The 12889-nt window shown below is 39.9% G+C and overlaps 1 protein-coding gene across 1 annotated transcript in view; it reads left to right on the plus strand.

Annotated features, from left to right (window-relative positions):
• Positions 1–293: 293 nt before the first annotated feature.
• NHSL1 (NHS like 1) overlaps positions 294–12889 on the plus strand; it is a 66622-nt gene continuing 54026 nt past the window's right edge. The window contains 2 exon segments of the mRNA XM_020893067.2: positions 294–793; positions 3960–4112. Of these exon segments, the coding sequence (XP_020748726.2) occupies positions 736–793; positions 3960–4112 (211 nt within the window). The 5' untranslated portion in view covers positions 294–735.

A 12889-nucleotide genomic window follows, 5' to 3' on the forward strand; every position in this document is an offset into this window, starting at 1 on the left:
GGTGAGAAGACTGGGTGTACTAATTTGCAACTAAAATACAACCAAGTCATCATTTACAGCTCCCTGGAGATTGTATTGTAAAGTTTTACTGCTTGCAAACCTTACTTTGGTGTGGGAGGCAGAGCCTGGGGGCGTGGTTGGGGAAACAATAGTTTGGCTCCCCCCCCCCCCCACCCCAACCAGTTCAAATGCCTGACTTAACTAGGGAGTCAAAGATCAACAGACTTGCTCTGAGACCTGTCGGCTCCAGTAAAAAGATCTGGATGTTCTCAGTGGCCCAGTGAAGGTGGGGAACACCTTTGCTTCACCTTGACTTCCGTAAAGGAAAATCTCTACTGACTGTTTTTGTGGACTCCAGAGAGGAGGCACTTCAGATCTGTTGGAGAGAAAACTGAATCGTTGAGCTCCAAGGCAGAAAGATAGATGTGGCTCTCATGCAAATAAGAACCGCGATTGGCTTTCTCTTTCTTTCTGTACACATTGTCATTGGTGACTCTCGGTCTTAAAGATTAGGTTTCAGTGGGAGCTTTTCAGGTTCAAGGATTGTTAATGGTTTGTAACTGCCTGACAATAAGTTCAACCTCAAAGTTACATCAGCCCAGGCAGATGTCTGAGGATTCAAGACCAGAGGAAAAAAGTTAGAATCTGGAGCAGAAGGATGCCGATTGCCACCTGCTTGCTGGACTGAGCTTTTAATGGGATTCAAATTTCTAAATCCTATGTAATGTCCTGGAAATGGTGGTCTTCATTAATACAAAGATCAAGTCTTTGATTAAACTTTTTAAGAAGAAAAGTAAGTAGTTTCTTTTCTCTGCACTATATGTGAGTATGTGTGTGTGTGTTTTATGTATAACTTTCCTTTTGAGTGATGGAATTAAGAGCGTAAAACAGCATAATTGGTGTTTGTTAAACTCCTTTCTATACCAAGTTCAAATACCTCAGACCTTTGTAACTCTAGGGCAGAATTTTGTGATTTTTTTTTTTTTTTTTTAAAGCATGACTTACTTGTTTATGGTTGGGATTTTGGGTGAATTCACTTCTGTTGGGCTTCTCAAAAAAAAAGTAATAATCCTTTGAAGAAGGGGGAAAAAAAGTCCTTGTATTTACTTTGTGTCTGCCTTGATGTGCAGTGTATGGTGTTTTGATTCTTTGGCTAAATATGAGGGCCCCTGTGTGATGCATCACATGTTTTTGGTGAGCATGATCCTCAGCATCTCTGCTACACTCTGTTAGGTGTTTAAGAGCGTAAGGACAGCTTCTGTCTAGACTGATCAGTCATTGTAAAGTACACAACTTTTGTTGTGTGGCTTCATTATGTACTTACAGTTGGTTTCAATTTCTTTAAATCCAGGTGCTTCTTCATTCTTTGCAAAGTATAACTTTTATTTATACACGGTTTTACATAGTTGTTGGTTTATCTTATTTTAGCTTTGGGGCCATGGGTTTAAACTGCATAAATGTAGGTAGGAGCATTGGTAAGAGAAACTGGAGAAAGCAAATGTACAGCCCTCGGGGTTCATTTCTACGGCTCACCTGGTCAAAGATTGTCTTTGAATGGACTGATTAAAATCTACCCTGGCAAGAGTGAGATACACCAGGGAGAGACAACTGTTCTTTCTTAGGAGCCAGTTGGTAGTCGTATGGTGGCCCTGAATGTGCAGTTACTTGGACACTATCACTTGGATTTGATTTGTAATTGGTGAATAGGAAGAGTTTCCATTTTTATTATTTTCCAGCTATGAAGTATGATAATTCAGTCTTTGAAGTAAATGGGCATCAGCACAAAACCTTATCATTAACTGGCTACTCTTTGGAGGACATACAGCGGGTTCCACCCTGTGCAAGATTCTCAGATCGTAACTAAGAACTAAGTCAGGGCTGTTTGGATTTTATAGATTACGATTGATAATTCTATGTACCATGCAAAACATTTGTTCCACAGAGGTTATGTGAAATGCCAAGTGCCTAATTTACATGCAGCTTTTAGTAAACATTAAAAGCAGAAAGCACACAGGACGTTTCTGTTTTTAACTTGATGTCTAGTTCTCAATGTTTATTTTTCCATTTGGCAATTTGTAGAGAAAGTAGGGTGATTTGTAAAAAAAAATTTGTCCAGTTTTATTGATGTATAATTGACATACAGCACTGTATCCATTTATGGTGTATAGCATAATGATTTGACTTGCAGTCATCATGAAATGATTCTCACAGTAAGTGTAGTGAGCATTCATAGTCTCATACAGATACAGAAGAAAAAGAAAAAATGTTTTCTTTGTGGTGAGAATTCGTAGGATATATTATCTTGTTGTTCAGTTGCTAAGTCATGTCTGACTCTTTGTGACCTCATGGACTGCAGCACACCAGGCTCCTCTGTCCTTCACTATCTCCTGGAGTTTGTTCACATTCTTATCCATTGAGTTGGTGATGCTAACTATCTCATCCTCTCTTAGCAACTTTTATATATAACCCAACAGTGTTAATTGTGTTCATTATGTTGTATATTACATACATAGTACTAATGTATCTTATCACTGGAGAGAGTGGGATGATTCAGGAAGTGAATTACTTAACGTCCGGCTTGTGGAATTCAGTACCTGTAAAGAAGATGGTATACAGGGTGAGGGCTGACCTCACCCTGGTCAGTGGGGTGACTCATGTTCCCAGGGGTGCTGAGAAAGGCCAAGTTCCTCTTCATCGATGGTTCTAAAAGTCAGGGACTCCCTTCAAGTAATTGTACTAATCTTGCCACAACCATTCTTTTCATGAGTTATTTCATAAGCTGTTATTTCATTTCCGTATATTAGCTCATTTGATCTGTAGAATGGTTGTAATAGCTGAGCTGTTAGGTACATTGAGTTAATTTTAAACATGTTCGTATAGAAAGGTTCAATAGTTCATGTATGCCTGTTCGTTTTATTTTGCGAATCTACTTTATGGTCTCATTTCCAGGGACACATTCTGTTGTAGAAACGCGTATGCCCAGTGTGTCTTCTGTGGCATAGGTCGGAGCTAGGGGAAGATTCCTCCTGACTGACAGCTGTCATATCTGCTGGTTTTACAGGTGTTAGACTTGTCACCCTCAGTAAACACCTCAGCACAGAGTCCTTCTCAAACTTCTCTAGTCTCTCCAATGTTGGCTTACAGCGACGGCTATATAAAAAGTATTTTTAAAAATTGTTGTTGAATTTGTATGGTGTTGTCAGTTTCATGTTGGGATCCATTGGTAGCCCTTCTTGGGTTGTGTTGTCAGGAAAAATTCAATAGACAAAGCAATCCTAAGACCTAAAATGTAAAAGGAAAATTATCATAGAGATTTAACCTACCATTTCTTCCTCTGATATCCTCAGTCTCTTTTGTGTTGGAAAAATTCAATGAAATTGGATTATGTTGGGAAAAATCAATTGCATTGGAGTTTCTAAAAACATTTGAATATGAACATATTCCATAAAAGCAGGAAATGCAGAGAACATTTTTCAGCACAAATGGATTTCTAATTGAACTATGCTATTTAAATGTATTACATTGAATGTTTATGCTTAGTTTTTAAAAATTTAAATGAGTTTATAACAGTGATGTTTTAAAATAATGCTTTAGAGGGGAAAGAATTGGTGCCAGATTCTTAGTAGAAAAGTTGTTTTCTGTCTTGCAATCTAACATTTACTAATGTAGTAACATAGTGTAGTTGACTAATAGATATTTGTCATGATGGAGTGACGCAGATTTTGTTAATCATTTTCTAACTTTGGAGTAAAAGAAGGGCCTAAAAAGCTGGGAAGCATTTAACTGAACAAACACAAAACACAGTGGAAAGGACCCCTGGGGCCTAAGATTGAATCTTATTCAAAATTTGTTCTATTTCTCCCTTGCTGATCCTTACCTGAGAGTGTGTTAGGTACCCAGAACCCATCTTGATGTAGCGTAGTTAATTTAACACCTGAATGTATTCTCTGTTTCTACAGCTGTTTCCAACCTAGATGAGGAGAGTCGATGGACAGTCCACTACACTGCTCCATGGCACCAGCAGGAGAATGTGTTCCTCCCCACCACAAGGCCCCCCTGCGTAGAGGACCTGCACCGCCAAGCCAAGCTCAACCTCAAATCAGTACTGAGGGGTAAGATGAAATCCTTCAAGCTTGATGTTCTTGCATTCTTGGCTGATAGAAATGAAAACATAGATTCGGTTGCTATTTGTAAAAGAAGACTATTTATAATGAACCTGTAGTATCCTGTGTCTTTATAAGTTATAAATACAACCCAATACATGCTAAGTATGTTCTGGTGTCTATAGAAAGCTGCCTATTTTTAGATAGGCAAATGTATCCTCAAGGAGGCTTCTCCGAGTTAGAACCCTTTCAGTTCAGTTCAGTTCAGTCACTCAGTCGTGTCCGACTCTTTGCGACCCCATGAACTGCAGCACACTAGGCATCCCTGTCCATCACCAACTCCCGGAATTTATTCAAACTCATGTCCATTAAGTCAGTGATGCCATTCAACCATCTCATCCTCTGTCATCCCCTTCTCCTCCTGCCCTCAATCTTTCCCAGCTTCAAGGTCTTCTCAAATGAGTCAGCCCTTTGCATAAGGTGGCCAAAGTATTGGAGTTTCAGCTTCAACATCAGTCCTTTCAATGAGCACTCAGGACTGATCTCCTTTACGATGGACTGGTTGGATCTCCTGGAAGTCCAAGGGACTCTCAAGAATCTTCTCCAATACCACAGTTCAAAAGCATCAATTCTTTGGCGCTCAGCTTTCTTTATAGTCCAACTCTCACATCCATACATGACCACTGAAAAACCATAGCCTTGACTAGACAGACCTTTGTTGACAAAGTAACATCTCTGCTTTTTAATATGCTGTCTAGGTTGGTCATAACTTTCCTTCCAAGGAGTAAGTGTCTTTTAATTTCATGACTGCAATCACTATCTGCAGTGATTTGTAGCCCAAAAAAATAAAGTCAGCCACTGTTTCCCCATCTATTTGCCATGAAGTGATGGGACCAGATGACATGATCTTAGTTTTCTGAATGTTGAGCTTTAAGCCAACCTTTTCACTCTCCTCTTTCACTTTCGTCAAGAGGTTCTTTAGTTCTTCTTCACTTTCTGCCATAAGGGTGGTGTCATCTGCACATCTGAGGTTATTGATATTTCTCCTGGCAATCTTGGTTCCAGCTTGTGCTTCTTCCAGCCCAGCATTTCTCATGATGTACTCTGCATATAAGTTAAATAAGCAGGGTGATAATATACAGCCTTGCTGTTCTCCTTTTCCTATTTGGAATCAGTCTGTTGTTCCATGTCCAGTTCTAACTGTTGCTTCCTGACCTGCATACAGGTTTCTCAAGAGGTAAGTCAGGTGGTCTGGTATTCCCATCTCCTTCAGAATTTTCCACAGTTTATTGTGATCCACACAGTCAAAGACTTTGGCATAGTCAATAAAGCAGAAATAGATGTTTTTCTGTAACTCTCTTGCTTTTTCGGTGATCCAGTGGATGTTGGCAATTTGATCTCTGGTTCCTCTGCCTTTTCTAAAACCAGCTTGAACATCTGGAAGTTCACAGTTCACGTATTGCTGAAGCCCGGCTTGGAGAATTTTGAGCATTACTTTACTAGCCTGTGAGATGAGTGCAATTATGCAGTAGTTTGAGCATTCTTTAGCATTGTCTTTCTTTGGGATTGGAATGAAAACTGACCTCTTCCAGTCCTGTGGCCACTGCTGAGTTTTCCAAATTTGCTGACATATTGAGTGCAGCACTTAGCATGTTTAAACCACCAGTACTCAAATAAACCCCTGCCAATATGGGAAATTTTGCCACTGCTTTTTTAAGACCATAGTTTAAATATTCAGAGCAAACTGTTAAAATTAGTACTTAGTGATGGTCTGTTCAGTTAATTCAAGTTGGGTGGAAAGGAGACCTAAATACATACTTCGAGGGCATGCAGAGTGGTTTGATTTACCAGAATTTGGACTGATCCCAGCAGTACTTCTTCTAGCCCAGGTGGGCAGAGTGCACTGTGGCTCGTAGGAAATCCAAGAATAGTAGACACCTGTATCTAGTTTAAAATTCTCATTTTTACCTCAACTTGTTGATGTTAAGAAAAGTGTATGCATGGCAAAGAGGACATCCTCAAAGTGATAAAGAAGGGAAGAAGTGATTTTTAAAGAAGAAGTGATTTTTAAGATTCAGAGTTGTTCAGCCACTAAGTCATGTCCAAGTCTTTGTGACCCCATAGACTGTATGTAGCATGCCAGGCTCCTCTGTCCTTTACTGTCTCCTAGAATTTGCTCAAATTCATGTCCACTGAATTGGTGATGCTATCTGACCATCTCATCCTCTCTCGCCCCCTTCTCCTTTTGCCCTCAGTCTTTCCCAGTATCAGGGTCTTTTTGACTGAGTCAGCTCTTCACATCAGGTGGCCAAAATATTGGAGCTTCAGCATCAGTCCTTCCAATGAATAGTCAGGGTTGATTTCCTTTGGGATTGACTGGTTTGACCTCCATGCAGTCCGAGGAACTCTCAGGAGTCTTCTCAAATACCATAGTTGGAAAGTATCAATTCAGATTTAGAGACTTTCCCTTAAAACAAAAAACCAACATTCTTATTCTCCCAGATGCTGTTTCTACCAGTTTTCTCCTACCATGTGCTGTTTGGGGTCTAATTATATTTTAAAAAGTACTTGTTGCTTACATGCAATTTAATTTAACTGGACATATCCTGTATTTTATCTAATTGTGAAAGACTTATATCTGGAGAAATACTGTTACTAATTCAAAGAAACCTCAGCTTGAGGATCCCTCTAATTTTCATTATAGTTTTCACTTGTGTATCAGTCATTAGTTAATCATTTATTAATGTGCTCTGATTATTAGCTAACATTTAACACTCAACTATATATGAAGTACTGTTCTAAACTAGTGCACATAGTATCTCATTTAATCCTCACAATAATCCTACTACAAACCATTACTATGCCAGGTTTTACAGATGAAAACATGGAGACACAAAGTTTAGAAATGTGCTTGAGATCTCAGACTCAGTGATAGATCCAAGATTTAAACTTGGACCATCTCAGGCTGCAGAGCCTACATTCTTAACTGCTGCCTTTAACAACCATTTGTTGGAAATCTATTTTTCTAGCAAAATGCAGAATACACCAGCAGGACCTCAGCTGTCGATAAATTTATACTTATATCTAGAGTACAAATCACAATGTGAAAAATACTTGTGAGGTGCCAAAAACTGCTGTAGTGCAGTTAGAGAAAGCAGATCATCTCTGCTTAGAGAAAGAATAGCTGTCAATAGAGTCACAATAGATTTGATATTCTGAACAGAACTGTACAAACATTTTTAATCATAGCCCTGTTTTTTCTTCCTTTTATCTTGTGTGATGCTTTGATTATTTCATATGTACCTTACAGTGTTGGCATTGCGCCATCTAGAAAGGAGGACATTACTGGGCTCCATTTTTCATATAGCCTGAGTAACCTCTTATATGGGCTTCTCAAATGGCACTAGGGGTAAAGAACCTGCCTGCAGGAGATGCTAGTGGTGTGGGTTCGATCCCCAGGTCAGGAAGATCTCCTGGAGGAGGGCATAGCAACCCACTCCAATATTCTTGCCTAGAGAATCCCATGGACAGAGGAGCTTGGCGGGCTACAGTCCATAGCATCACAAAGAATCGGACACCACTGAAGCAACTCAGCACACAACCTACATATTTAGTGACTACAAGCTTAGACGAAAAGAATCATGTGAGTTGGGCTCTTCTGTGTGGCCTTGGAGATGCACTTTGGCTGTGTTGCCTTCATGATGTGCCTAAATCCAACCAGAATTTCTTCTCCATCCCTTCAGTTCCTAGTGATTTGTCTTTAGTAACTTCTGACAAAGTGCTTCTCTACCTAGAGTTCACATTCATCCACTGAAGAATTAATAAGAATATTAAATGGCACAGTTCCCAGGACAAACCCCGGAGGCAGTGCCATTGTTAACATTTCTCTTGTTGCTCTAAAGACCAAGCCCTGCCTAGTCTGGCCTGTAGAAAATACCTTCAGGAAGGTATGTGTGAGTTTGAATATTCAGGTCCAGTGGTTTTTTGATCACTCTCCAGGAAATTGTGCTTCATGACCTCTTTCATGTATTTTCAAGTACCTAATCAGAGCTTCTCTTTTCTGCCCTTAGGATACTGTACATCTATATATAGATTTTTCTGACTATTTTCTTTTGAACTGTTCAGTAGATACCTATGAAATATCATCACCCAAATTTTGCCTACATTTAGATTTTATTTTGAAAAGGTAAATGCTTTAGTGATTGCTTAAGTGCCCTGAAATGGTTCATCGAAGGGATCTACTATTAATAAGATTAATAAATTTGGAAAATTCTTAGAGCTCTACTTTTAAGTCTGGATTTAAATGAGCCTTAGATAATTGATAACTTGAAGAACAGTGGTTGAGAGAGATGAAACAAGAAAGAATATCTGAGTGCTTTTGTTTTTCATTTATTTACTTTTAATCACATGTACCTTCACATACCACTTCCCCGACATCATGTTAGCAACCTGTAATACAACATAAGTGCAAAGTATCTGTTATATCATTATCAGTGAAGATTAAAAAGAAAAAATCCAGTCCCTGAATATAGGGTACTATTCAAGTATGATGTTATATAAGATTATTAGTCTAAGATAACTTAACCTCAGCATTCTCTGATTAAAAATATAGAAAGGTACATCAGTATTCACAGTGAGTAACCTGTTTTGTTCCTCCTTCTGTTCTTACTGTGACCTTGTTCACAGTTTTAAGGAAGGAGTACTATCCTTTGAGGGCATCCCTGATGGCTCAGTGGTAAAGAATCCACCTGCCAAGCAGGAGATGCAGGCTTGATCCCTGGGTCAGGAAGATTCTCTGGAGAAGGAAATGGCAACCCACTCCAGTACTTTTGCCTGGAGAATCCCTTGGACAGAGGAAGCTGTTCGTGGGATCACAAAGAGTCAGACACAACTGAACGACTAAACAACAAGAAATTAATAAGTAGGTGTTGTAAATATTGGTTTATGTTAAAGTAATGCAGAAATGCTTACTGGTCAGTAGACCACAGGTTTACTGAAAATGTTTTTATGAAAAAGCTAAGCTTTCATTAGTACCTAAAGGTAGATGTAGATGCCACTTAACATGTATTTTAAGGATCAATTTTGTGCTGTGCCAAGAGTTTTTAAATGAATGGACAAAAGATCGTGGGTCCCCAGCTTTAAAGAGCTGAGCTGCTTGCTGTCTGGTGTCAAGACTGAAATGAACGAACAGTAGAATAGTGGAGATGTGTATGAAGTACACTGGGTGTGTAGAGGAGAGTTCAGTCTGCCAGAAAAGCCTTGGGAGACCCCACTCTCCCATTCCCCTGTTGAAGAGAGGATGAGCTTTTATGGTGTCAAATGGCATGTGAAGTGCCTAGAGGAGGCAGCTTCCATTCTGGCCTAACTAATGCAGAGAGATCTTTTGTATTTGTTCTTGGGGACTAGTCTCTGGAGAATTTGATAGAATTTAGTGGCCATGCTCTTGGATCAAATGATTTTATTTTAATTGATGTATTTAGTTACTGGAGACTTAGGTAATGATTTATTGCTAACAATAACACAAAAATGTACCGAGATTTAAAAAGAGTATTTTGATGTTAGGCCCAACAGGACATCTGGCCAGTAATGAAGAGTGAATTTTACTGAAGAGTAAATTTTACTAACTTTCCAGAAGAATTCTACTCTTTCAGTCTCCATGGTTGTTTAAACCCTTCATGAACTTCATCAGAGTTAGCTGTGATAATGAATAACCTCTATCTAACTAAATGCTTAACTGGATAGTTTTAGCTTTTATTGAAAGAGCCACAATTCAGTGGGAAGGGGGTATTGAGGGATGGGATAGGCTTGCCTTGGACTCAATAAAAGTTTTAGATTTCATTTCTTTATAACCTGTGGGCCTCATTTGACAATTATAAGATTATTAAAGGTTGTAATGAAAACATGTTATTTCAAGCCCTCATCCCCTAAAAGCTCAACCTGGGAGAGAGATAAACATACTTTCTCAGTGTGTTTAGTAGGCAGTTTGGTTACTGCATCTGTGTAACTCCTGCCTGAATTAGTTCACAGAGCATCTGTTGTTGATATCAGAAATGTCTAGTCACAGCTCTCTTTCCTGAAAAAACATGCATTAGCAGGTCAGCAAGCTGGGTGGCTCCAGAATTAAAAGTGTGAGCACAGGGAGGAATGTTGGATCTGGCTTGTGTTACTTCAGAGTCAGAAGGTTATATTTATTATATCTGGAGACATAGGAATTGAGGATATACATTGTGAAGAAATGACTACTTATACCAACTGATTTAAAGCAATAGAATGTGTGTGTGTGTGTGTGTGTGTGTGTGTACAAACCAACCTGTTTGACATTAAAGAGTGGTATACCTTTTTCAAAATTGTGGACAGAGTTTCTAAGTTGTTCCAGCCAGGTTTCTCTGACTGTTCCTGACACACAGACTTTATCTGAAGGTCACTGTGTAACCTTTCATTGTCAGGAAGCCATCAACTCGTTCCATGTAGCCTTGGACGGGTGAGTCTGTTCTGGGAAAGGCTGTGGGGGCCTCTCTGGATTTGATGAGGGGCTTGGTGGTGACATCTGTGTGCGCTGGGTGCATGTGCCCCTGGGTTTTGGCTGTAGAGTCTTTTCTTGGTGATCCTGCGGCATTCCTCACAGGACTTTCTGGAAGATACCTGTCTAACCCTTGTGAATGTGAAGTGAAGTGAAAGTCGCTCAGTCATGTCTGATTCTTTGTGATCCATGGACTGTAGCCCGCCAGCCTCTTCTATCCATGGAATTCTCCAGGCAAGAATACTGGAATGGGTTGCCATTTCTTTCTCCAGGGATCTTCCTGACCCAGGGATTGAACCTGGGTCTCCTGCATTGCAGGCAGATTCTTTACCATCTGAGCCACTAAGGAAGCCCATGGTGCTATTACTTTCGTCAAAAAATAGAGTATGATCTGACTGACTGCCAGACACCTCTTGTTGTTCTTGCTTTCTAATAGGAAAAGGCCAGGTTTCATGAAAAGTACATGGGTGACATTTAGGTTTATATCCTGCCTCTGTTGTGTACTAGGAATATATTATTTGAGTTTAAATTTGAGTGTGTCTCTTTAAGATTTTGAACTTGTATTTTATCTATTAGATAAAGATCCCAATACCTATTTTCATGGGAATAAAACCAACTTATTTAAATATAGTATCTCAAAGTACCTGCCCCTCAGTGTGGAAGCAGAAAGTGTTTGTGGAGGAGGAGTGTCTTTTAATACAAGTGCAGTGGGATACAGATAGAACTTTCGGTCCTCTTTCCCAGATGCTCATGATTTAGCTGACGCTCTCCCTCCCAGCCATTATGCTCCAGAGATAGACACTGGGGAGGAGGGAGAGAGGAAGAGAACAAGGACAGATGTCATCAGATGACAGTGACGGTCACAGCCTCGTTCACTTCATCCACAGTGAGCAGGATGCCTTTTCCTCCACTCCCGTCAGTCTCTGAAAGATACCCAGGATGCTAGAGCAGAAGGCCCCTCCCTGGTCTTCTGGTTAATCAATCCCCTCTGCATTTGAATCCCATTTCTTTTAGGAGTTTCCCTGATAGCCCAGTTGGTAAAGAATCCGCCGGCAATGCAGGACACTCCGGTTCAATTCCTGGGTTGGGAAGATCCCCTGGAGAAGGGATAGGCTACCCACTCCAGTATTCTTGGGCTTCCTTTGTGGCTCAGCTGGTAAAGAATTCGCCTGCAATGTGGGAGATCTGAGTTTGATCCCTGGGTTGAGAAGATCCCCTGGAAAAGGGAACGGGTACCCGCTCCAGTATTCTTGCTTGGAGAATTCCATGGAATGTATAGTCCATGGGGTCACAAAGAGTCGGACACGACCTAGCGACTTTCACTTTATTTTGTATATGATAAACCAGGATGTATTGAAGTTAAGGGATTAATTGATAGCTACTTAGGAAATGGCAACCCACTCCAGTATCCCTGCCTGGAAAATCTCGTGGACAGAGGAGCCTGGTGGGTGTGCTGCAGTCCATGGGGTCACAAAGAGTCGGGCACGACTGAGCGACTAACACTTATAGTTTATAGATAACTCTGCCAAGAACTCCAAGTCAGGTTTCTCGCCCAGCCTGTGCCTGCCTGTTTTGATCTCAGATCCCAAGGGCCTATCTCTGATGCTTCTTCAGCTGCCCTCAACTTCCAGAAAGGTCATCGGGATGGAACTCACTTTGCAAATCAGAGCCTCCAAGGCAGACTTAGTTTCTTCAGCCAATTAATTTAGGAAATGCAAAATAGCCTAAAGTTGGTGGCTTCCCTGTTGCACATGCAAACTTCTCTTCACTCATTCTTGATTTCATTAAAATTCACACATGTTTAAGAGAAATAAAGAAAGGAAGGTTCATCATGAGACATCATATGTAATGAACATCAGTAATCATTGTTTCATCCAAATGGGCTTTGGAGCTTATTTTTAGGGTTATAATAAGTCATTAGTACTTTGATGGACTTAAGAAACATGGTAATAAGACACAGGTTATAAGAGGGACAAAGGAAAGAAAGATAAGGGATTAGAAATTTTAAATATATCAATGATTTAGCACTTGCAGCCAGTTTACTCTCTGCCTCGTTCATTACTTACATTCTTCCTGAAGAATCTTTTGGTCAAATTGATATGTAAAAGGAGACTGTTAAACGTCACTGGTTAAAGAAAGATTATCATCTATTTTTTTTAATAAGTAAGAAACATTAAATTACACTCATTCATAGAGAATTTTAACTTGTTTTCTAGTTTAAACAAAAATAGGCGTAGAATGGAGAGCTTGGGGGAGGAGTGGTTCT

This window comes from Odocoileus virginianus, chromosome 34 (assembly GCF_023699985.2).
Source record: "Odocoileus virginianus isolate 20LAN1187 ecotype Illinois chromosome 34, Ovbor_1.2, whole genome shotgun sequence".
Classification (NCBI taxonomy): domain Eukaryota; kingdom Metazoa; phylum Chordata; class Mammalia; order Artiodactyla; family Cervidae; genus Odocoileus; species Odocoileus virginianus.